This window comes from Hoplias malabaricus, chromosome 2, assembly GCF_029633855.1.
Source record: "Hoplias malabaricus isolate fHopMal1 chromosome 2, fHopMal1.hap1, whole genome shotgun sequence".
Classification (NCBI taxonomy): Eukaryota; Metazoa; Chordata; class Actinopteri; order Characiformes; family Erythrinidae; genus Hoplias; species Hoplias malabaricus.
The window spans coordinates 36,763,639-36,788,975 of NC_089801.1; the positions used below are offsets into that span (position 1 = coordinate 36,763,639).

Sequence of the window (25,337 nt, forward strand, 5' to 3'; positions counted from 1 at the left end):
TATTCAGTCTGGTATAAATATGGTCATTTGCGCTAAGCTGGTAGTGTGAACCCATTTCAGACCCTCGTTTCCTGTGAGTGTGCGTAGAGCAGTGAATCAGATCATAGTGTAACCCGAGTGCGAGTGCACTGTCTCCTACCCGAGGGCCACAGTTCTGCCTGAAGTTTAGCAGCGAGCTGTGGGTTAAGTGAACTGCAAATGGAGGAAAGTGTTCCTGCGCTACTTTTGAACGACGCAGAAATGTCTCCGTCTGACATTTCTGCTCTTGGCCTGTCAGGCTTCCAACATTCAGACCATTTCTGCTATATATGTCTCATAAACAATTCCATAGCTCCTCCATAATGCACAACACCTACATGATTAATGATTCCTGTGTTCTTTAAGGGGGGTCACAAATGCCACTAGTGGTCAGTTTGTGTTAGTGTTGAGTTTGATCTTTGTTTACTGTGGTTCAAGTTAAGGTTAGACATATCAATACTTATTTTACAGATATTATTATACAATACTTTTAGATAAATTAGATTTTCTCTGTTTTATGTATAAATAAATAAAAGCATGGTCTCTGACAGTGCTGTTTGTATGACTGTCCTAGCTTTAGTATAAAAACAAACCTGTGTGTTTGTGTTTCAGTTCTGTCCTCTCAGTCTTTGTGTCTCTTCGCCCATTTCCTGAATGTAATCTGATGTAAATATCGCTGGCTTGTCAACCTTACTCAGTGTGACAGGACTAGCCCCTGAGCGTTCTCTTTACTACCCCCCTCCCCTCTCCCTTCTCCCTCTCTGCCTCTTTGTCTCCGTCTCCCTCCCTGCTGTCTCTGTTTCTCCCTGCTCTATCTCTTTGGGTGCTGTGTTCTTAAGGCTGTTTTTGTCACTCATTTCTTTACTCTCTTCATGACAGTAGTGTCACTCCGCTTTAAAACGTAAGACATCTGAGTGACACTCGAAACAGGCCGAAGTGGAGAAAACGGAAGCAGGTTCAGGACCAAACTGAGGGAGAGAGAACTGAGAGGGCTTATATAAAAGTCAGAATGTTTATATATTTCCCAAGATATTCATTGTCAACATAAGCAGCAAACTTACAGTACCGTGCAGACGGCTTCAGAGAACGAGAGATCAGTAAACATTTCTTTGTGAGTTCAATCTTCTGCAAATTCAATGCCAAGAGAACGTAACTCTCACTTTCTCTCAGTAAATAGGATGGCTGTTTCACTTCTCTTCACTCAGCATGAGTATCTATTAGCATTAGTATTCTCCTCCAAGCATGTTGAGCTTTAAAATGTAGTTAGCAGCAGATTGAAAAGAAGCTGTCGATGTGACATGATACTTGTGGCACTTTAATACTGAAATAACCTCTAGAACCAGTGAAATAAAGCAACTAATAGCAGCTGCTCACAGCACCAACTACTGTGTGTGTGTGTGTGTGTGTGTGTGTGTGTGTGTTGCCAATGGGTATGAACTGTTAGTGTGTTGTGTGTTCACGCTGACCCTCTTTTTGATCAATAATAAAACACAGTTCACGTTAAAGAAAACTCTTTTATTCTCTGTCTGTCTGTCTCTGTTTTTCTCTCTTGTTTTCTTTTTCTCTCTCAATAAATGTGCAATAGCAGTTTAGCTGTTTTGAATTCAGGATTCAGCTGCCAGTTAATACAGTGCCATTTTTGGTGGCTACTAGCTTTAACCAATTGCTATAACTATTGCCGTTATTGACTGAACCACCTGTGAGAAGTTGGGGGTGCTTTTCCCATGTCTGCATCGGTTTCTTTAGTGTTGGTGGAAAATGATTATTTTCATATTAATTCTATAATGTATTCTGATTCTGTTGTACTTTGTTTTAGGTTATTGTGAACTCTTTCAGATTTGTTCATCTCTTCTCTGCCTGTGTATCATCGGTTTATAACCTTGTTGCTTGGGGGGGAGATTTGTATGTTGTTTATGGAACAACTGAGGGTGATAACATTACTCTATGTGTTTGCTCCCACTGACGGTGAGAGAGAGTAACCAGGTAGCAACCAAGAAACATCTCTGTAAACTTTACCATCTCTACTTTAAAATAAAACATCCTTACTCTCTTCACAAGCGCGTGACTCTGTCTAATTAATTCTCAACAACCTCAACCAATACCTCAATCCAACAGTGTGCTCTGGTTTCTCCCATATATTGTCCATAGATGTGTGTGTGAATGTGTGAGTGAGCGGTGATTAGACTGGCACCCTATTCCAGGATGTGTTCACGCCTCGTGCCTGGTGATTCTGGGTAGCCTCTGGTCCCACAGCAACTGGTTATAGACAATGAATGAATGCCTGAACCACTGTACTGTAATGAATGTTTGAATAACCATGTTCATCCCTGACTTGGCGGTCCACTCTTGCTCTTTCTCCCATGTCAATTACAGTCACACACCATTCCCTTGGCTCTTACTTATTTTTTCTCTCTCTCTCGCTCTCTTTCTCTCTGCTCAGGTGGGATGAAAGAGCAGGATTTGATGTGTATAAAGCTGCACGGAGTGAACCGGATCGGCCTGAAGAAGATTATAGACTTTATCTACACCGCCAAACTCTCGCTCAACATGGAGAACCTGCAGGACACGCTGGAGGCGGCTAGCTTCCTGCAAATCCTGCCTGTGCTCGACTTCTGCAAAGTGTTCCTCATCTCCGGGGTAAGAGATTACCATCTCACACACACCACATGCAGACAGATTACCATCTCACACACACTGGCATACACCAGCACACACAGCTCAAACATACACAGGGTAAACATGCTCCAATTTGGGCTCTTTTCCTTTTACTTTCTTACTTTGGCTCTGGGCCACTCACTAAACGTACTGCACTTTGTTTAACATATTTAATTACACAGAGCACAGGTTTTCAGCCCAGTCATCTGGGACACTGGTCTTTTGTTCTTGCTCCAAACAAACCCGAGGAGGTAATCTCCATGTTACACCCATACCTGCATGCCTTGATTACCTGGCCAAGGTGAGATTTACAGCAGGAACAGAACAAAATATATAGACTTGGCTTGGACAGCACTCGTGAAATGCCTGTTGGACCCTGATATAAAACAAGCAGAGCACAGTCCCTTCCTTGCAACACACTGCATTACTTGCATCAATGCAGGGAGTTCTTGTCTACCAGCCATTCAGAGAGGTGAAAGGGATTGACCTTGACAAACCATGGACACTCCTTTTATTTTGAAGGACTAAAGGAAGTTGACTGAAACTGTTAGCTGGAAAGCTCACTTCTAAAATAGTAAATGGTTTTCCATGTGTTGACTTCTGTACTTTTATCTATTTGCACAGATTTTTAAAGGATCACTAGATACGATTCGGTATTTTTCTCCTGGCCTCCACTGCATTTGCAGTGTGTAATTTTAATTTTGCAGCAATCAAGTGGCAGACGGGAGATTTCCTACCCTGCACCAACAGGTACATAGTGCAGTTTCTGCAGTGCTGACTCCAGTGTATGAAAGACAGGGGCTCTTACGCTATTACAGTTCCGTGGAGCACAATAATTTATAAATGGTTTTGAAATACTACCTAGTCTTCCTTTTAATGTATTAGTCAGATTTAATAAGGGATACAGCCATTTTCCAGAAAGATCACTACTTGTATGCACGTTTTTTTTTCTCCACATAAGATCTTTCCAGATACAGAAAGCCTGTTTACCACTCACCCCACCCTTCTCCTCCTTGCAGGTGTCCCTGGAGAACTGCGTAGAAGTGGGGCGCATCGCCAATGCCTACAACCTCACAGAGGTGGACAAATACGTAAACAACTTCATCCTGAAAAACTTCCCTTCACTGCTGGGCACAGGCGAGTTCGTGAAGCTTCCCTTTGAGCGGCTGGCGTTCGTCCTGTCCTCCAACAGCCTGAAGCACTGCAGCGAGCTGGACCTGTTCAAAGCTGCCTGCCGCTGGCTGCGCTATGAGGACGGCCGCATGGACTATGCCGCTAAGCTAATGCGCAACATCCGCTTCCCGCTAATGAGCCCCACAGACCTCATCAACCACGTACAGACAGTAGACTTCATGCGCACGGACAACACATGCGTCAACCTGCTGCTGGAAGCCAGCAATTACCAGATGATGCCATACATGCAGCCGGTCATGCAGTCAGAAAGGACTGCGATTCGCTCAGACAGTTCCCACCTGGTGACATTAGGGGGGGTCCTCAGGCAGCAGCTTGTTGTCAGCAAGGAGTTACGGCTTTTCGATGAAAAAGCGCATGAATGGAAAGCGCTGGCGCCCATGGACGCTCCCCGCTATCAGCACGGCATTGCCGTCATCGGAAACTTCCTCTACGTTGTGGGTGGCCAGAGCAACTATGACACTAAAGGCAAAACGGCGGTGGACACAGTCTTTCGTTACGACCCGCGCTACAACAAGTGGATGCAGGTGGCATGCCTGAATGAGAAGAGGACATTCTTTCACCTTAGTGCGCTCAAAGGCTACCTGTATGCCGTGGGGGGCAGGAATGCTGCTGGGGAGCTCGGTGAGTCACACTGGAAGGGTTCTGGCTTGATATCCCCAGTGGATGTGGAGAATGTCATTGGTTCACCTTGGGAATGTTATTGCTTCCAGTTTTTGTCGAAATTCAGTTTAAGTGTCATTGTTCAGCGGTAGCTGTTGTTTAAAGTACACCCTACATTATTAACAGCCTTGTTAACCACAAAATTCGCTACCCATCTACAAAAGTTACATAGGGCATTTTAGTGGCCCTGAGCCAAGAGTAGCAAAGACAGAGGTAGGAATGGACAGTATCCACATATTTCATACGGTCATATTGTCTCAATATATTAACAAGGTATGTGGTATTACCGTGGGTGGGATGCACTGATGGGAGTGGCCTCATATCTTTGAGCACAAATTTGAGTGAAGGGTTTTTGCAATGTGTAGTTCAGCACTGCACAGACATATATGCACATAGACACATGTTGATAATAAAAACCTATTTCTAGGAGACCAAATGGTTCTGAAGGCACAGAAAATTTCAAAATAAGATAATTTTTATATTAATACACTGTTTAGAATCATAGCTGGCCAGCTAACAGCACACCACAGCAGAAGGTTTTTCTAGCAAACTCCAGTTCAAATCACACATCTAGAAGATAATGTCTCATACCTGGGAGCACAAAGTCAAATGAAGGGTCTTCTGAGTATTTAGCCTATTTTCAGCTTTATTCCTCTTTCTTTTAACCTAAACACTTCCCCACCCTTTTTCAGACTGTGACATTCACAGTCAGTGAGCTCCCACAGAGCCCCCTCCTTGTGGCTCTCTTGAACTCTGTCCTTTTATTTAAAGCCAGACACCAAACAGAAATTGAACCCCACACACGTTTATTATTGAAATACCACCGTATACGGTATTACAGTTATATCGCCCATTCCTAGACAGAGGCGCTGTTCTCCCTACTACAGGTCTGTTAAATGTCACAATGATTTTAAAACTGTAATTTTAAGATAAGATACTATCTAGTGTTTCTTTAATCCATGGTCACACTAAGGTGGGGTGAGATCATGACCTTAGATTTACTACAGTGATTCATAAAATATAAATTAATATACACGTCAAGAGACATAAACCCTCTAATGCAGCCTCCTGACTGACCTTGCTTCAGGCTGCCTTGCGTTTATTTACCATTTTATATTTGGGGGTCACACCAAATTTATTTAATGTTTTGTTTTTACACACAGCTACAGTTAATTCCTCCTACATTCTGCATCTACATTACTGCTGTACAAAGCCTCCACCTTTTAGGACACCAAACTTAAGCTCTCCATGAGGTTTAGCTTGCGAAATTTATTCACCCCAGCTGTCTGCAGCGAGTTCCATTAAAATGATTGAAATTTCTCTTGTAATATTTCCCTGAATAATGTCTTGTGTGACTGCAGCTTTACTCTGTCCAGAATTTTCTGCTGATACCGGCTCGATAGTGAAACCAGTGTTGGATGAGTGCCATCTCTAGTCATTAGCCATTGCTGTTAGTCACTACTAACACTACTGCTTCTGTGCCGCCGTCTTTTGTGTTCTGAGAAAAATCAGATGTGTCACATTTTACTACAAAAAGCATTTTGTGCGACTTCATCTCTGCAGTGTGACTGAAGCCTTGATGACTTAACATGGCTGCTGCGTGGTTCCTGTGATCTGCAATAGCCGGAAATAGTCTGCAGGGATTATTTGAACATCAGACAATTTTGCTTTACACGAATAGATTCGGTGTGACTATTGCTTGAATTTCTACTCATATGGTGCCTTCAGGACCTGTGGGCTTTATACAGAGACCAGTCAAAACACATAATCTGAGTGTTTAGGTAAGAACTCTTAAAGGGCACATTTTAACACATTAATATGGGGATCTGGAGCCCACCAACTCTCACACTGCAAAACAAGTTCACCCAGTCAATGATTTAGGCAAATCACTAGTCAGTAAACAAAGGATAAAAGGACATCCCTGCACCATGCAGCAAGTAGAGAAACTTTAAAATAGTCACCCTTCAAATTGTCTAATTTTGTCCAATCATAGTGCTGGACCCGAGTTTGTGAGAAGGCAAAGACAACATTTAGGGGGAATACGGTGCTGTGGTGTTTGAGACTTGTGGTAATTTCACCAAAGCAGTTCACAGACATTTCAATGACACCCCAGAACTGTGTTCCCTTGTGGAAAATGGTTTAAATGTCCACTTTAAATAAGGAAGAGGAGTAAAGTCTGCTCTGTGGTAGATATCTTTGGGCTTTGTTTCTATCAAGGTTAAGATCTAAATCTGCTGTCTCAGTTCTTCAGGAACTGACATAGATAAGGGTGTAATTACCTTTAATATTTAAAACATCTTAGAAAAATATTCCTGGTCTAGGATAAGTTTGTGTCTGTGATCACACGACGACTACATTCATTACGTTATGACGGCCAAAACGCAAAGTCAGATCCCAGAAGTGCATGCTCTTCACACCCCGAGTTAAAATAAGGCAGCTAACTGCTGTTGAAAGCTGGTGGGGAGCAGTTAGCTTGATTGTTTTCTAAAATGCTGACTGATTCTAATGGCTCATAAAATTATTATCAGCATTAGCATATCTGGGTCATGTCGTCCTTTGAGAAATAATTTTGTGGTAATTGAAGTTGAATGAAGTTATATGATATTAAATGGAAGTGGTTCTGGCAGGTGTGGAGAAACAGGTGCGAGTTACAGGTGGGAAGTGCCGGAGAGAATATATTTGTCACAAAATCAGGAGAAAGCTGCTCTCAAGCTATAGAAAAAAACTGAAACCCAGATGCCACTTTAGAACACAGGAAGCAGCAGGTAGGATAAATGATGGATGCAATAATCTAGGGTTGTTAGTATTTAAAGTATCAGTCATGTCAAGGATAATTGTAGTAATTCACACCAATAATTCAATTGTGCTGAGCTCTTTTTTTGGAAGAGTGACTAACCAGGATGTCTTTTAAAAATACTGATTATTATATGATAGATATGTAAAATGTATTGTTTTTAAGTTGAAAGTCCTGCAACTTTAATTCTAAACTTCATTATAAAGAAGCATTACTTAATTTCAAAAGGTGACCCATTCTCCCGCTTTTTCACCAGTGAGCACAGTACTGTAATGTGACCAGCTCAAAATACCACATGGTTGAAGCCCCACAGTAGCGTTTTCCCCCTATCTAAACAGCCCAGTTCAAAATGGCTGCTTTCAGTGCCTGTTCCTTTAATGAGCCACTCACTGTTTCCCCGCGACCCGAGCGCACAACAGTGAGGAGCAGCTCTGGTTTTTAGCCATTTACACTTGGTTCTCTTTCTTTTTCTGTTTTAGCTCTGTGCTCTTATTTCTCTGCACACATCATGGTGTGGTTTATATATATATATATATATATATATATATATATATATATATATATATATATATATATATATATATATATATATATATATATATATATATATATATATATATATATATATATATATATATATATATATATATTTTTTTTTTTTTTACTCTGTTTAACCACATCTTTGTGCTTTCACATAAACACAACTATGGTGCTGTGATTGGATAGATGAGGGGGATGGGGCAGGAAAGCTTTTTGGGGCTCGTAAACCAAATTTAAAAAACTGAAATAAGAGGTTTTTATTGTTTCTGTTGGATGATGTAAAATATGTTTTGTCCTGTAGAGTAGAAAAAACTTTATTAAAGTAATAATGAAAAGCTCATTACACACTTCCGAGCGGCAGTAAAAAGACCAGTAGTTGGTTTCTGTGGTCTTTAGATGTCTCTCATATTACCTTAACATGGTCCACCTGGGTCAGCCGTCTGGTTGCCATGGTTACACGTCCATGGTGACTGGCGTTGGTGAAGGTTATGTGCAGGATGAAAGCCCCAGTGGAGCGGGGGTCTGATTAAGATGCCTGGGGTGCTGCTGTTGTACCATAGCTGCACAATATGCTCTTTAATCTTTATCACATTATTGACCTTTACAGCACTATTATCAGAAGGCTGCAATATGCTAATGACCCCTCCGCTTGGCTGCACTGCTGTTTACTGTGTCCTGACCCATCACCGCTCCTGTGGGGTTTTTTAAAATCCAGAACATGATCCAAAAGTGGGTTGAAATTAATGTATTTCAATCCAGTATTTAGCTGTAATTAGTTTTTTTCCTAGTAGAATAGGTGGTGCCTGTGAGGGTTTGATTGCATTCAGCCAAATAAACATTGTGAGGATGGTAAGTTCTAGATCACAAATGACACTCCTTCACTCCAGTTCCGCATCTGTTCCACGGCTCAGTGCTGGGGGGCACTCTTTACCTCCCTGTTTTCCACGCTTGGCATCAGGGGTGTTGACCTTAGACTCACGTGGAGCTGCTCTGGAGCCAGGTCCCAGGCACCGTGCTGACTGGAGAATGTTTAAGTGCTGCTGGGCTTTAGTTTCAGACGATGTAAATGCATCCCTAAAGACAAGAACATCTGCAGTGTATATACACACACACACGCGCACACACACAAACATTGTTTACTGTGCCACTCCCACTAAATTACTCCCATATAAACACACAAAACACACACCCTCTCACAAAAGAAGCACCACAGACCACATAAAGACCCTGACCTTCTAAATACAGCTACAAGAGGTTACTCTGAAACCTCTCTCACCCCCCCCCTCTCTCTCTCTCTCTCTCTCTCCCCCACCCACTCTCTCTTGTTCTCTTCCTTTTCAGCTTGCTTTCTTCATCAATGTCTATCTCCTTCTTTTCCTTTCTCTCTGTCTGTCTTTTGATCACTCCCTCTCTCTCTCTCTCTCTCTCTCTCTTTCTCCCTCTCTCTCTCTGCATTGCTACCCACGTTTCCATGCTCTTGGTTGCCATGGAGACAGGAGTCATGCCGGTCAAGTGGATTTTATTGCCTTAAATTGAATTACTTTTTGTTTTTCCCCCAGTGCCCCCTTTTGTTTTTTCCACTGTTTTTTTTTCCCTTCTTCTTGCCCGTCTGCCTAAAACACAGCCAGAATACAAACAAACAGCCCACTGACTGAGGCCTCATCATCCAGCGCCATGCGCATGTTCCATGATCAGTTGGAAAATGACACATATCTCTCGTGTGAGGTCATCATTAAGGGACGGACTCCCCGAGGGAAATTTTGTGACAGGAATAGATTCCCATGAAAATATTCAGAATCTGTTCTGAAGGAGGTCAGTCGCTGCTGACAGACTCTCCAGAGGATCCCGTCAATTAAACCATTCTTACAGACAGATTCCTATCATGACTTTTATTGTTTTATAATCTGAAGGTCTTTGTCATCAAGCAGCAGAAGTGTGGAACACCAGAGAATATTAGACGTCAAGGTAGAAAAATATTAAGAGGCTTAAAATGCAGTTTGAGTTTAATAAGCGAAACACTGGAGCCCATCATAAGAAAATTTTGTTGATATTTAAACATATAAAGAAAGATCTGGTGTGACCGCCACCTTAGTTGTTGTTGCGACACTGCACCCCTCACCAGTCCTTCACAGGGCAACACACACACACTCACAGACACTGCCAAAGTGTGTTTTTGGACCATGGGAGGAAACTGGAGCACCCGGAGGAAACCCCCACAGACACTGTGAGAACACACCAAACTCCTAACACAGTCACCTGGAGCGGGACTCGAACCCACAACCTCCAAGTCCCTGGAGCTGTGTGACTGCGACACTACCTGCTGCACCACCGTGCCACCCATGTAATATATAGTTTTTAGTATGTTAAGTAATTTACTCATCGTTGAGTAAAAAACAAAAAATCATCGGAGGTTGTCAGAGATTTCCACTGACATCATCAGAGCACAGACACGCTGCATCCTTCTGAGGTGGAGTTATGCTGTATTTTTAGCCATTCAGACATCATTATTGGACAGCACACTGGAGACAGCGCTGTGGTGAGAGGCTGAGGTCATCATTAAGGGACAGAGGGACTGTATTTAAAGAACAGTAGTCTTAACTGAGCTTAACTCAGGTCTTAACGTAGGCCTCCTGAGAGAAACACTGCTGTTAGAGAGCAGGTCTACAGCTCAGCGGCCAGTGTTTAAAGTAACAGTAAGCCATTTCTTCCACCAAAAAAAAACAGGTGAGAAATATTTCTAAATTATTACAAATGATTTAATATATTTATATATTTTTCAGATTGCTTTGCAATCTAAATGAGCAAGACTATGCTCCGTTGAGTTGAGATACTGTGCCTTTGTTAAAGGGGTTACATTACCGGGCGACACGCACTCACTCACATTCACTCACACGCACCTACGGCATGTTTCTGGACCGTGGGAGGAAACCGGAGCACCCGGAAGAGACCCACACTGACACAAGGAGAACACACCAAACTCCTCACAGACAGTCACCCGGAGCAGGGCTCAGAGTTAGAATATATACTTTTTAATATTGAAACTACAATGGCAGCTCAAAGGTTTACCTAAAGCCCTACTACTCCATTAGCCTCAGGTCCTATTCCCAAAAAAAAAGGTCAGACAAACATCCTTCAGTGATCGAGTACATTTGGAATAAAGGGGCATTCCACATTTCACTCAGACACAAGTATTAGATCCGTATCTCGCCACTTGTCTCAGAATCTATCATGATTTTGTCTGTTTCTGTGTGTGTGAGAGAGAAATAAAATATTGGCGCTCTCCTGCTTCATCCCCATGGTCATCCCTTCTTGATTGCTCTTCCCTTCTCTTGAGCAGATGGAGGGATTCTTGACGTTTATTCCTGCTCCCGTATCTCTCTCTGGTTCTGATCCGCTGGCAGCTCTTGATTGAAGCGATCATTCTTTACTCTTCTATCATGTTCTTACTTGACCTACTTTCATCCAAAGCGCTCGCTCTTTTATTCTTTCGCCTCCTTATCTTCTGTTCCTCATCACACTATACTTTTTTCTTTTTAATCTACTTTAGTTCTCTTTCACATTTTGCTTTTTCCTTGCTTTATCCTCTGCCCTGTCTCTTTCTCCTCTTTCACTTTTCTGCCTATCCATCTGTATCAATCTTTTTTTATTTTTTATTTTCCTCTTGCTTTCATGTGGTCTCTCCTCACTTTGTCACACTCTTGCTTGCTCTCTCTGTACTCAGGGTTCAGTGGGACATTAATGAGAATGTAGGCATTTACATATGTAATGAATGTATATCATCAGGATAACATTATAACCTCTTCCTCTCTTTTGTTTTTCCCCCTTAGCTACTGTGGAGTGCTATAACCCCAGGACAAATGAGTGGACATACGTGGCAAAGATGAATGAACCACACTATGGTCATGCTGGTACAGTCTATGGAGGCTATATGTACATCTCTGGTAGGTTTTCTACCTATTATCAGCCCTGGGGGAGGGTTAAACGAACAGTGCTTTAGAAGTCAACCTCTGTATGTGTACAGGTGCGCATCATGTCCCCTCAAAGATCAGTTTTAAGTGCTGTTTGTCTAACAGGGGACAACTTGGGTGCGATGCCAGCTATATCGTGGCTGTTATGAATCCCAATTTAGCAAACTGTTTATTGATTTATGTTTCTTTGACTTGAAATGTTCCTCTGGAAGTGGATTATCCTGTGTCTTTTATCACTTCAGAAATATCTCCCTAAACAAATGTACCTACTGGTGATATTCACTGTAAATTTAATGAATGAAGTGCTGTGTGTCGCCAAACGTGTAGCTGTTAGCCTTATTAGCATTTTCTTGGTTAAACCTTTCTTTTAACAATGAAACAAGTGCAGAAAAGTCCTGATCTACACACTCCTTCATCCCTCTGGAACAGCTGTTCCTTTGTGTGTGTGAGGGAGAGAGGGAGGATTCTTTATTTAGATACAAGGTTTTCATAGATTGCATGTGTGTGTTGCACACAGGAAGAGAATGGAAAAATGTGACATATCTCACACTCCTTGCGCACGCACACACACTTGACACCTGGAGCTGTGAGCTACAGACAGTTAGCTTCAGACACAAACTCAGTTCTTCGAATTTTTCTGCCTGGAGGTGTAACAGCTGCATGACGAAAAGGTGTTGTTTACTGTACCACATGCGCGTGCGCACACACACACACACACACACACACACACACACACACGCAGGTGCTGCCATATATCTGAGGGCTTTCACTGAGTTCCATAAGACATTCTGAAATACTTTATCAAGAAATACTGCACCTGAATCAGTAACAAAATTATTTTTACCCCTTTTCCCAAACACATTATTTTCTGACCCTGATCTGAGATCATATGCCATCTACTGTTGTCCAACACAGCCACAAAAACTACTTTCACTTTACCTTGCCACCACCATGTTTTCCAAAACGGGTGTAATCAAGACCAACTGACAGGCTTCTCCTCTCCTGTTCACTGACACTCCACACAAACCTGCTTAAGTCAGGGATGTGAAACACACTCGGGTTTCTGCTCAGATACCTGAGAGCTGAATAAATAGCCCCCCGGGATGGTGAGGTAGTTCTTGCTGTAATTATAAATCATTTATGCTGCTTTTAAAGAAAGTAAAATTCCTAAAGCTTAAAGTAAATTCAGCCTCAAGCTGGGGTTCCCAAACTTTTATAATATTATATTTGTATGCATTTTTATTGTACTATTCATTTTCTTTCTATCTTCTTCTCTTTCTTTTACCGGTGCTTTTATACTGTGTTCACAAGTTTTATGTAAGGCACTCTGTAAATAATACTTCCTCATAATAATAATTATTTATTTTTATTTATTATTGTTGTAGTAGTAGTTTTATTTGGAATTTTCATAGTTGTAATATTATTTTAAAACAAATAACCTCAGATTAATATTGTGCGTGTTCCGTCACCCGGAGTTACCTGCAGCAAGCACTGGAACTTTTTTAAGAAGCTGTCTAAAACCTCTCCAGGGAAATATTTAAGTAGAAAGTGAATATAAAAATAACCACAGTCTTAAATGATGGACATTATGGGGTCTGATGTGAGTAAATTGTCCTGTTGTGTTGTGTCATCTGGAAAGACGGTGTTCTCAAAGTGCTAAAGACAACAAACACAATCAGGGCATTAATCCTCTCGATGTAGGAAGGTTTCCGTCGCTTGTTCTGTTTATAGGATTGCAGCTGAAAGCCTGCATTATGCAGAAGAGGCCTAGTTTCAGCATCTCAAATACACACAGACACACAAACTCACACAGACTGAAGAAGGGAAATGGGGAGAGAAGAGAGGAATGAAGTGATGTGTGAGGTAAACTGGTGTCAGGTGGAAGTTGTGAGTTAATAGTTGGGTGAGAGTGTGGAATGGGTGGAAGGGGGTTTTATTTGGGGTTGGACACTATAATGAATATATAGTGTCTGTGTCAAACCTATAGAGCTCCTTACAGAGATAGCATTCTTAATCTGCACACCTCAAACAGTATGCTGCCTTAGGCCTGGATGATATGGCCAAAATTTATATCACGATATATTTCTTAATTTCTGTCAATACGATATAGTTTAGTTATTGATATGAACGATAAATAAGACACCAGAAAATTGCCAGGAAGAAACAAAAAACATGACATCACAGATAAACCTAATCCTCTTGGCTTTGTCAATATTAATACATTTAAATTGAGTGCAATTAATTGACGGCAGCACCCTGTAATGAGCTTCAGTCAGTGACTGATGCTATAAATAATGTGTATTGAAATATTGATAATGTGTTTAAAAGCATATAATTGTTATTGAGACACTTTATATTGCGATATATATTGATATTGAATTATTGTCCAGCCCTATTCTGACAATAAACATACTGCTTACTAAGGTACCCTACTATGACATCATTTTAAGAGAGCATCAGCTGCTGAGGCAGCGTGGTGAGTCTTATTTTGAGGATAGAATGCTGATTTAAAAATAAATAAATTTTTCTCTTCCCTCTAGTTTGAATATGTTTACAATAGCCATAAAAACACAGGAGCAGGATCCATACTCTTAATTCTGAGGTGATGGCAATGATGTCAGTGCACAGCTCACTCTCTTACTCCAGCGTCTCTGTTACCTCTCCTACGAGCTGGGATGTGGAGGCTGGGCATCGGCTGTAGTGCTCTCTGCTAAGCTGCCTGTAGACAGTGGAAAGTAATGGTGCATTTCCACTGCATGAGTCTGACTCGACTCGAATCGCCTCGGCTCGCTTAAAGCTTGTCACAGCTCCCCCACGAAATGGAGATGGTTACGTCGCAAAAAACCCTGTCTCTAACGGGAACCGCAGGCCACAACAACGGCGGTGGTAAATTTAGCCGCTTTTTACTTATGTATTTGCGTGTTGCTTGTTTTTTGGACTGAACACAGCTCCACGCCCCATTTCTCACAGATCAATTTTCCTTGTTGCACATTCGGCTTTCACTGGAAATTTTCATTAGCCATCGACCCAAGGAGCATTTAAACCTGAAAACACCTCGAGGTAATGTTACAAGCTGCAGTTCTGTGTCGTATAAAAATAAAAACACAAGCTGCTGTAACTTAAGAGATTTAACAAACGGCACTTTGTGCTGGATTTGAATGAGCTCTGCATTTCATGGTGATTGACATGTCTCTCTGGCCAATCTGCACTCTGCAGGGTTTAACTGACACTATTTAGTACCTACTGGGCACGGCTGGAACCTGGCGCGAGCGTGGACTGAATAGGTACCTGGTTCTAAGGGCCAGGTACCAGATTTGGCCAGTGGAAAAGCAAAAGTGCTGAGTAGAGTCATGTAGGTTCCATGCAGTGGAAAAGCTCCATAAGGCAGTTCACTAGGAACCGACACACACTCAGTTTATCACCATGGTTTAAACATGTTTAAAGTAGTAAAAATGACTAAATATTACTGTTAGTGTTGATGACGATGGCCTGAGGGTGGAGCTCAGATGGATGGAGCTGAGGATTTACTGCCATACACTTCCATTCAGATGGGTTTAATTAGCTGCTTTAGGCCCGTACTTAATTGTCTCCATTCATTCACACCTCTGATGAAAAACACTCCAACACACACATTTTAGAGGTGATGTACGCTGTCTTTCTCTCTCTCTCTCTCTCTCTCTCTCTCTCTCTCTCAAACACACACACACACACATACACACACTATGCCTCTCTCTGTCCTTCATCACTGTAGTGTATTTATAGAAATTGCTGATCTTACACTTTTTCCTCTGGAGTCTCTCCCTCCTTTTCTTTCCCTTTTAATTCTCTCTCTCTCTCTCTCTCTCTCTCTCTCTCTCTCTCTCTCTCACTCTTGCGCTTTCTGTTTCATTCTCTTTTTATACTCTTTCACCTTTTATGCTCTTCATTCACTCTTCCTTTCTTTTATACTTTCTGTTTTCATCTTTCCCATCTTTTTTTTTTTCTTTCTCTCCAGTTTTCTCCCCCACCCCCTCAATTTTATGTTAATATCTCTCTCGCTCATACCCTTTTCACACACAGCTCCTCCTTCATCTCATCCTTTGATCTTCAGGTCATTGAGCCAGTGCAGAACTGAGAGAGGGAGGTAAATTGACAGAGGAAGTGAGAAAGGTAAAGAGAGGGAGTAAAAAGAGATAATGATGGAGTAACGAGAAAGGCAAAATAAGAGAAGAGAGAACATCAGAGAAAGGAAAGGAAGCAGAGAAAAAAAATAGAGGGAACAGGGATCAGGAGGGTGGAAAGGAGAGAGGGTGGGGTTTTGGATGATGCCCAAATGCCTTATGGGATATTTCTGCTCTTTATTTTCAGTCCTCCCTGTAGACATGTCCTGTTTTTTCCTTTTTTATCCTTTGATTCCCTTGCAAGTCTCTCTCTCTCTCTCTCTCTCTCTCTCTCTCTCTCTCTCTCTCTCTCTCTCTCTCTCTCTCTCTCTCTCTCTCTCTCTCTCTCTCTCTCTCTCTTGCTACCTCTAGGTATGTAATTGTGCATTAATATTCATTGTCGTGTGTTGGCGTGAGAGTGACACACTGGAAGGGATGTGAGTGTAGGTGTGTTTTCATGGTTCTGTATTATTTATTTATTGCTTGTGTGTGTGTGTTGCTTACAGTCTATTAGGTATTCAGTGTTTATGCCCTATTCAGTTTCTTAATGCACCCTGCAGTGTATATGCACCAATCATTTTTGTGTTTGTGTGTGTCTTAGTCTTAAGTCTTAGTCTTAGTCTTGTGTGTGGCTTAAGAAGCTCCACCAAGGCAAACAGTGGCTGTTATCTTTTACATTTATTTATATTTTATTTCATATTTATATATTATACTTTATTTTGACTGGCTACATTTACGTGTAGATGATTTTATCAGTAGAGTCACTGCCCACAGTCCAAGTTATTGCTCAATTTCCTGGATGTTTTGATTTTGTGTGCGTGTGCGTGTGGCCCTGAATATTCGGATATTTGTTCATTTGGTAGATATTCATTTTATAATTTTGAGATTCGGATAATCTGGCAATAAAGGCAACACTCCACATGTATTCAGCCTTGTCAACATAAAAGTCTTGAACGAAGCCTAAAACAGTCTAATGCTACAGCAACTGACTATGAAACATAGCAAAGCTACAGTTCATTTTGTCAGCTTTACACCTCAAAGAAGCTCTTGTTTATTTGTGTACACTCCATACTCTTAGTGGCACCATGTAGCGTTGCAGTTAGTGAACGACTCAGCAAGCGGAGCCATGCCGGGAGCCAAAGTGCGGCTTTAATTTTACAGCGGGCGCTGAGAGCTAATTTTCTGAACAATAGGGCTGGCCCCAAATATTCAGGTATTCAGATATTTGTTCATAGGCCATGTATTCGGTTTCTAATTTTGAGATTCTGATATTATATCCCTGCCGAGGCACCGAAGTCCAAAAAAATTGTATTCAGAACTGCCCTAATTGGAAAGTGGAAACGGTAATTCTCAAGTATGTTGACAGTTTTCCTAAGTCTTTATTTAGACCTTTTAATAATATTTAATAGTATGGGCTCTTAAAAAGGATGTTTCAATCATGAGAATAAAACAAGAGAGAGCCAGTGTGAAAATGGGAGTAAATGCAGTAATTGTTAATAAAGATGTACTGATTTAAATACCTTTTGTTGAAGTGGAAAAAAGCTGTTAGTGCATCCTCTTCCAGGAGGAGGTGAATTTTCTTGGTGTGTTCCGTTCAATAAAGAGTTATGGGGCATTAAAGTGTGCAGAAGAGTATTCACTGATTTTGTCATTTAGAAAACAAACAAAGCACACTTTGATTGAACATTAGCCTGTGCCTATATTACATTGTAATTCTGCAAGAACCGTATATGGTACTAAACTTTTATAGGGCTGTTTCATCATCATCATTATTATTTTCTGCAGTGTTAGTAATATTACATCAGCATAGCAATACAGTTTACAGGTTTCGTCAGGGTTACAAGGGCCACCATGCCTCTAAGTGTAAGGAGCGGGCTTGGGACCAAAATGTCCCTGGTGAAGTCACTTTGTCCAGCAGGAAAAATGAGGGGGTGGACAAGGAACTGTGCTTCTCCTCCCTCAGCATCCATGGCTGAAGTGCTCTTGAACAACTGAACTAAACCCTGAGCCCTGCGGTGGCAGCCCACTGCTCCAGGGGTGGATGTGTTGTGTGTTCATGACATTGACACTAAAGAGAAAGAAGGTTTTATTGTTATCATAGAAAGATATAACCATCCATTTATTTAACATGATAACATTTCTGCGTGTCACTGCAGGGGGCATCACTCACGACACCTTCCAGAAGGAGCTGATGTGCTTCGAGCCAGATGCGGACAAGTGGACCCAGAAGGCTGCGATGACGACGGTACGGGGACTGCACTGCATGTGCACGGTGGGCGACCGGCTCTACGTCATCGGCGGGAACCACTTCCGAGGCACCAGCGACTACGACGACGTGCTGAGCTGCGAGTACTACAGCCCCGCCCTGGACATGTGGACGCCCATCGCAGCCATGCTGCGCGGCCAGAGCGACGTGGGCGTGGCCGTCTTTGAGAACAAGATCTACGTGGTGGGCGGTTACTCCTGGAACAACCGCTGCATGGTGGAGATCGTGCAGAAGTACGACCCCGACAAGGACGAGTGGCACAAAGTCTTCGACCTGCCCGAGTCGCTGGGCGGTATCCGGGCGTGTACGCTGACCGTCTTCCCTCCAGACGACCTCTCGCTCGCGGGCTCACCCAGCCGAGAAAGCCCCCTGTCTGCCCCCTGAGAAGAGTATGAGAGAGAGCGAGAGAGAGTGAGGGACCCCACCTGGCTCCGTATGGAAACTACAGTGCACTATTCAGGTCCAGAAGCCTTTATTTCATGACGTAGGGTCATGAGTTCCCCTTAAACAAGTTAAACCTTCTGTTGATTTTCTAACCTTTTTGCTGTTCTTAGTGCAGCATTTCTGTTTAGGAAAGTGAGGAAAACCTACATAAAAATATAAAATGTACCACAACTTTTGCACACATCACATTTTATGTTTTATGTGTTTTCTGCTTTTCTTAAGCGCCACAAACAAACAGTAATGTTGCATTAAAATATCTACAGAGGATGTTTTTTCCTCTTTGCTCTCTTAGAAAATCAACAGAAACCATTTGACCAGGGGGGTCCCAAACATTTGCCTATGACTCTGCATAGAAGGCCCAAATGCCCCTCTCACTGATGCCAGGTAAAGGGAGCGATCTGAGATGGAGCCAAAGAGAGAGAACCTGAAAAACAGACACTGAATATGATTGCTCTATGGATGGATGAGTGGATGGATTGATCTCTCATTCTTTCTCATCTCTTCATCTCTCTCTCTCTCTCCCTCACACACACACTTTCACTCATGGGCTGAATCTCAAATATCCCCTTCCTTCTTCTATAATGCACTACATTGGTGAAATAGTACACGCTATATATCCCTGTCTCCTAGCCCCTAGAGCCTACTGTGAGGAGAGAGAGAGACATGGGGAGAGAGTGAGGGTGAGGGAAAGAGAGATGGGCTGAATCCCAATGGGTTCCCTGAAGAACGTGATGCAGAGTCTGTAAGCCTTTTGTCTTGACCAGTGTAGTGCACTATGTCCACTACGTGCACAACTATTGGCTCCCTATGCCTTTATGCAGGGTATTAAATGCTATATGGCATGCAGCCAGAGAGTATAACACTAAAAAACACACTAAAAGAGATGAACAGATCCCTCTTCCCATTAGATCATCACTACACTGAACAGTGCACTACATTAATCAGAAATGGTACACTATCCTTTATTTTTTGATTTGAGTTCATCCATTTCTCTTCCTAACTGGGCTCTCTCTCTCTCTCTCTCTCTCTCTCTCTCTCTCTCTCTCTCTCTGAGGCTAATTCTCAAATAGCTCTCTACCTCCCTACTCCCTACCTAGTGCATAACGTATGTTATGGCTTCCAAATCCAAATATAGATAACTTCATGTTTACTAGGGAGCTCCTTGGAATTTATTTTCTCTCTCGCTCTCTCATGCACTATTCGGGTGTAGATGCCATTTATTTTATGACCCAAGTAGTGCACTATGTAGTAAACAGGGAGCTGTTTGAAATGCAGCCATGGAGCGAATAAAATCTAGACATTGAATGAGTGATGGACGGATGGACAGAAGGATGGACTTTGACTTGATGGATCGATGACTTGTCAGATGGATGGATGAATCGATCATTTCCTCTCATACTGCAGTCTCGCTCTCTCTCTCGCTCTCTCTCTCTCTCTCTCTCTCTGTCTCTCTCCAGGAAAAAGACAATGTTTGCACTTCCCCTCCCAATTCTGTCTGAGCGGCGTCTGTGGTGAAGCCCCATCCCCTTTCCCCTCTTCCTCTCTTTGCGATCTATGCTGAAGACGCCCCATCCCTCTCTCCCGTGTCTCCTCCCTCAACTTTTTTGCGACAGGAAAGAAACATTGAAACACCAACCTAATGACATGTTGATGTTACATTTTTTTTTTATTATTATTATTATTTTGTTTTTATTTCTCACCACCTTTGGCAGGAATAACCTTGACTTGAAGAAAAATAAAGGAAAAACAGAGAAAAAAAAAAACGAGGGACTTTGCAATTCAACTTTTCTACCTGACGCCTCTGGAGTTTCAGTATGCTGATTAATGTCCTCCTCTCAACGGCCCTGGACTATACACTACAGCACACACCTCTCTTTCCATCTCTCTCTTTCTATACTTGTCCTTTATTTAATTTAAGTTCTTATCATGTTTTGTGTTCAGTCTTCCTTATGTCTCATTCACTCTTCTTTTTTTGCTTTTTTAAAATTAATTTATATTTTCTCTGGCACTCTCTCTCTTGTGCGTCCTTTCCTGTGTGTAAGCAGGTGGGGCCTAGTTGACTTCAGGAAGAGGAAACAGATTCAAACTTTTTAAACTCAGGGGCCAACCTGCCCCCCTCCCCCACAGACCTCCCCCTCACCTTCCCCCCACAATGACATTTCATGACTTTGTTCCTGCTATTGTTATGAACCGTTAAGAACATGGTGTTTTCTAAATTTAATAAACCAGGTTTTGAGAAAATGGCATTGGAACACTCCTTTTTTTTTTCTAGAAAATAAAAGACAAAAACACACCAGGTTATATATTTTATTTTTAATATTTGATAACCTGAAAAATACATTTAGACTGAAGTAGCAAAATTGATAGTGAACATAATTATTTATAATTATTATAATATATAATATAATTTTTAACACCTTCCAAACCAAAATCGATGAATCAGCATCTTAGGGTGTTTTCACGCCTGCACTTTTTAGTCCAGTTAAATCAAACTCTAGTTCGTTTCCTTTAGTGAAGTTTGCTTGGGCGGCTCACACTCGGATGCAGACCAAAACAACCGCACCGGGACCTTTTGAGGTCAAACTCTGGGGTGGTTAGTTTCTGGTGAGAACGTGATCCGACCCGACCCAACAATATTAATATTGATGCCACAGTCAGTCGTAGCTAGGTAAACTGAGAACTTGTTAAAATGTAGCTGCTAACCGGAGTAATAGATCAGAAACACACTAGTCCAGAACGCAGGACCACCTTCTATATTCTTGCTCCCGCTTGGTCAGATCTGACCAATCAGCAGTGAGAACATTCTCGCGTGGTTTGCGGTGACGCGTTTTGGTGCGCATGGATATTTCCGTGTGTAAACAAAGCAAACCAGGCGTAAAACGGTCCAAAATTACTGTTTTGGACCAGAACAAATGAACTACAGGTGTGAAAACGCCCTTAGACTGCTACATTTTTACTCCACTGCATATTGGTGGTCTATGGAGTGTGTGTGAGAGGGAGATTGTGTTTTGACCAGGTGTGTTGTTCAGGTGGGGTCTGTCTGGCCCAGTTTTCTTTTAGGACGATGGGGAAGCCGCCAAGGTGAGGCAGGTGGTCTGTCTTCTGTATGTGTATAGGCAGAAACCCCCACGAGAAGCATATGGTCACTAATCATAAACATACACATACACTTTCTGAATGTATGACAACATACTGATATTGAATAGTATATGGACAGTGACAATATACTGATGAATCTAGGTATTTCTACATCTTATTAGTTGCTCTTATAAAAGGCTGAAGATGATGTGATGTTAATATTACAGGGGTTGTGTGCTCCAATTCTCACATTTACCTAGCACTTTATAGGAATACATACGGTGAACTGAAAAGAGAACAAATATTTATAGTGAAAAAAAAAACAATTGTATGTTTTTTAACATAAAAGTTCCAGCCCTTAATGCCCTCGTTGTAGAAACTCTTACGGAAGCTCTTCAACACTGAAGCAGCAAGTAAAACATATGAGGGTAAGAAATGACCATTAATTGTTGTTTCCTGGAAAAAAAACAAATGTACAAATTCTCTTATCCAAACATGGCCAAGACCTACTTTCTAAAAACACACACAAACACAGCTATATGAAAAATAAATGTAAATAAAATATTAAATGATGGACATATACACAAGAGAATGTGTAACGTGTGTGTGTGTGTGTGTGTGTGTATATATTTCTTTTAATATTAGAAACAGTTTATATTGTTTGCCTGGTGGGCCCCAAATGTTTGATCATTACAATGTGCAATGGAACACTTCCTGAAGTATTCCTTTAAATTCTTGGTGTGTGTGTGTGAGGGAGAGAGAGAGAAAGTGCACGCCAGCCAGAGGCGTGTAGTTATTCTGAACCATCATAGGAGCAAAAAGCAGTCAAGGGCGTACACATGCAGGAGCCTGAGGTGTGTGTGTGTGCACGTGCGCACATAAAGGACAGTGTAGGATACATAAAGTAGATCATCCTTACAGCAGGTAAAGAAAATTTGTGTGCACATTGTTTTGATCCATTCACACTGCACATAGCCACATATACTTCTAGAAAAGCAACAAATCTTACACACACATCCAGTTGTTTTTTTCATTATACTATACTGACGTGTCTCTATAAATACCTGCAATTTAAATCAACTTTTTATTATTATTTTATTATCAGGAAATTTCCCCTAGTCTAGTTTCACCAGCTGTTAGCTTTGCTGGTCACATGCTGTCCTTAAAAACAAACGAGGTGTGAATTATGTGCAGATTCATGTTCTGGGCTGAGGCAAATTATCATAAATAAAAGACAGCAGAACCCATTTACTGCAGGCAGTAACAGTGAGAAATGTTGTGTTCCAGAGGGGTTTGCATGGGTGTGTGTGTGTGTGTTGTTCCAGGTGACAGATGCTGTTATTTTTAGATCTTTATGAACAAAGGTCACTGGAAGCTCTTTGAGACTGAGTGCTTTGTATAAGTGTTCTTGTACCGAGCGCTCGTTTTCCTCATCTTTATTCTGCATGTTTCAGAAGAGGCTGAAATGAGAAGCGGGTGAAGGAGCGCTGGAGAGTCTAAAGCGGGTCTCCTCCAGTCTAAGCCCGACTTATGAGAGCACTGACCTGCTTCTGCTCCAAACAAACAGCACATTTTGGAAGAAAAGTTGAAGCGAGGACATTAGACTTCAGTGTTTGGTGTTTAAACCTGGTGTTGAATGTTGTGTGGGATGCTGTCTGGAGATCTCTGACATTTATAAGCCAACTCAGTCCACTTTTTTATTATTTTGATTATTATTATTATATGTGGCATTGTTTTGTACCACTAAAGGACAGCCACTTTTGCACAAGGTCTTAATGAAACCTGCTGTGACCTGCTTTGGTGAAAATACCACAAGGATCAAGCCCCAAAGCCCTATTCAGAATGGCTTCTTCCAGCTACTATTCCTTTAAATGATAATGAGCCACTTGCTATTCACCACGACCAGAGAGAACAGAAGTGAGGAGCAGAAGCTCTGGTTTTTAGACGTTTTCTCTCATTTTTCTTTCTTCTCCGTGCTTGTTTTCTCCCTTTTTTACACAATGCTCTTATATCTCTGTGTTAATTGTGTCTTTTTGCTGCGTTTAACCTTGACTTTATGCTCTCTCATAAAAGCAGGTCCAGGGCTGCGATTGGAAAACGAGTGGGTGGGCAGTTATAAAATCTCCGCACTTGACGTCAGAAGCAGATTTAGAACGGCTCACTTGATCATGTATTCTGACTTAGGCAGCACACACAACTGACTGGTTGGTCTTGTTTCACAGTGTATGAGTTGGTGGACTCACAATCCCTTGAAAGGGTGCTGACAGTACAGTATCTGCTGGCGTCTGGGGAGTGTCCGTGAGATGATGGGGAGTGCTGCTGGTCTATTGTTTGTTTGAATGAATTATGCTGGGATCTCGTGCTGATGAAGGAATTAGTGGATGCATTAATTACAGCAGCGCAGGTCTGACTACTTCAAACTGATACAGCAGAACCCATCCAGAAACAAAAAAGGCAGTAAGTGGTGAGGCTCGGTAATTGATTACAGCTGTCTGAACATGTTAGTATTCCATGCGGGGTGAGGGTGTGATATCTCGGTAATTGATTATTTCTGGCTTGTAGCCGCAAAAAAAATTCTAGGAGGTTTGCTGTATTGATAAACAGCTAATTAAAATGGATGTAATGACAGAGGCTTGGCTGATTAGCATAATTAACTCTGAATATGCAGATTTAATGCATGTTTAGTGAAAAGGTGTGTGAATATGTGTGTGTACAGAAGTGTACTTAAGCATTATGTGGTGTGAACCCATGATAGTGATAGGGTCATTGAGAAACAATTTTCACTGGAGGTTTGTGTGTGTGTGTGTGTGTGTGTGTGTGAGAGAGAGAGAGAGAGAATGTGTGTGTGTGTAAAGACAAGATATTGACAGGCTGATCATGATCTTGATATATTCATAAATGTCTAATTGAGCAAATGATAAAATCTCTCACTCATGCGCACACACACACACTCACTCTCTCACACTGTGCGTGACACTGTATTGAGTGTTTTTTCCCCTGGGGTGTGTGTGTGTGTGTGTGTGTGTGTGTGTGTGTGTGTACGTGCCTGTGCATGCCTGATGGTGCAGTCCACGTTCAGCTGAAATAAAAATGTAACACAGCCGCTGGCCCATAATATCACACACAGGGTCATGAAAGGGGGTTGGGGGACAGAGATCCAGTGCAGTTACCAGTTATTTCTCTGTCCGTACATTACACACACACACACATATTAAATATGTATGCTGAACACAGATTAGAACCCAGGTTAACATCTATTTTATAGTGATGTTGTGCCAAAACACATACAGGATTATATGCCATGCACTGTTTTGTAATAATAAGAATTATTACCATTATTTATTACATACGCTTAAAGGGGTTCGGTTTATATGAAGGGGGCATTGTTGTTGTAACGTGGTTTTACTTGTTTATTCTGCTATCTTTAATTTTGTTAAAATGTGCTTAATTTTCTGTTAATCTTTTACTGAACTCGTTTCCCTTTGTCCTTCCTCTTCCTTTTTATATTGTCTTATTTATAATGACCTTGAAAATATCCCTTGAATTATTATCAACTTGTATTTAATGGCCACTGGGATCAG

The 25,337-nt window shown here is 41.7% G+C and overlaps 1 protein-coding gene across 3 annotated transcripts in view; it reads left to right on the plus strand.

The window, feature by feature from the left end:
• The window catches only part of klhl13 (kelch-like family member 13), a 59,685-nt gene extending 38,803 nt beyond the window's left edge, over positions 1–20,882 (plus strand). For all 3 annotated transcript variants that reach the window (XM_066658972.1, XM_066658973.1, XM_066658971.1), the window contains 4 exons: positions 2,459–2,655; positions 3,693–4,488; positions 11,689–11,802; positions 18,125–20,882. In XM_066658972.1, the coding sequence (XP_066515069.1) occupies positions 2,459–2,655; positions 3,693–4,488; positions 11,689–11,802; positions 18,125–18,618 (1,601 nt within the window). In that variant the 3' untranslated portion in view covers positions 18,619–20,882. The remainder of the gene's footprint in view (positions 1–2,458; positions 2,656–3,692; positions 4,489–11,688; positions 11,803–18,124) is intronic.
• Positions 20,883–25,337: the final 4,455 nt, after the last annotated feature.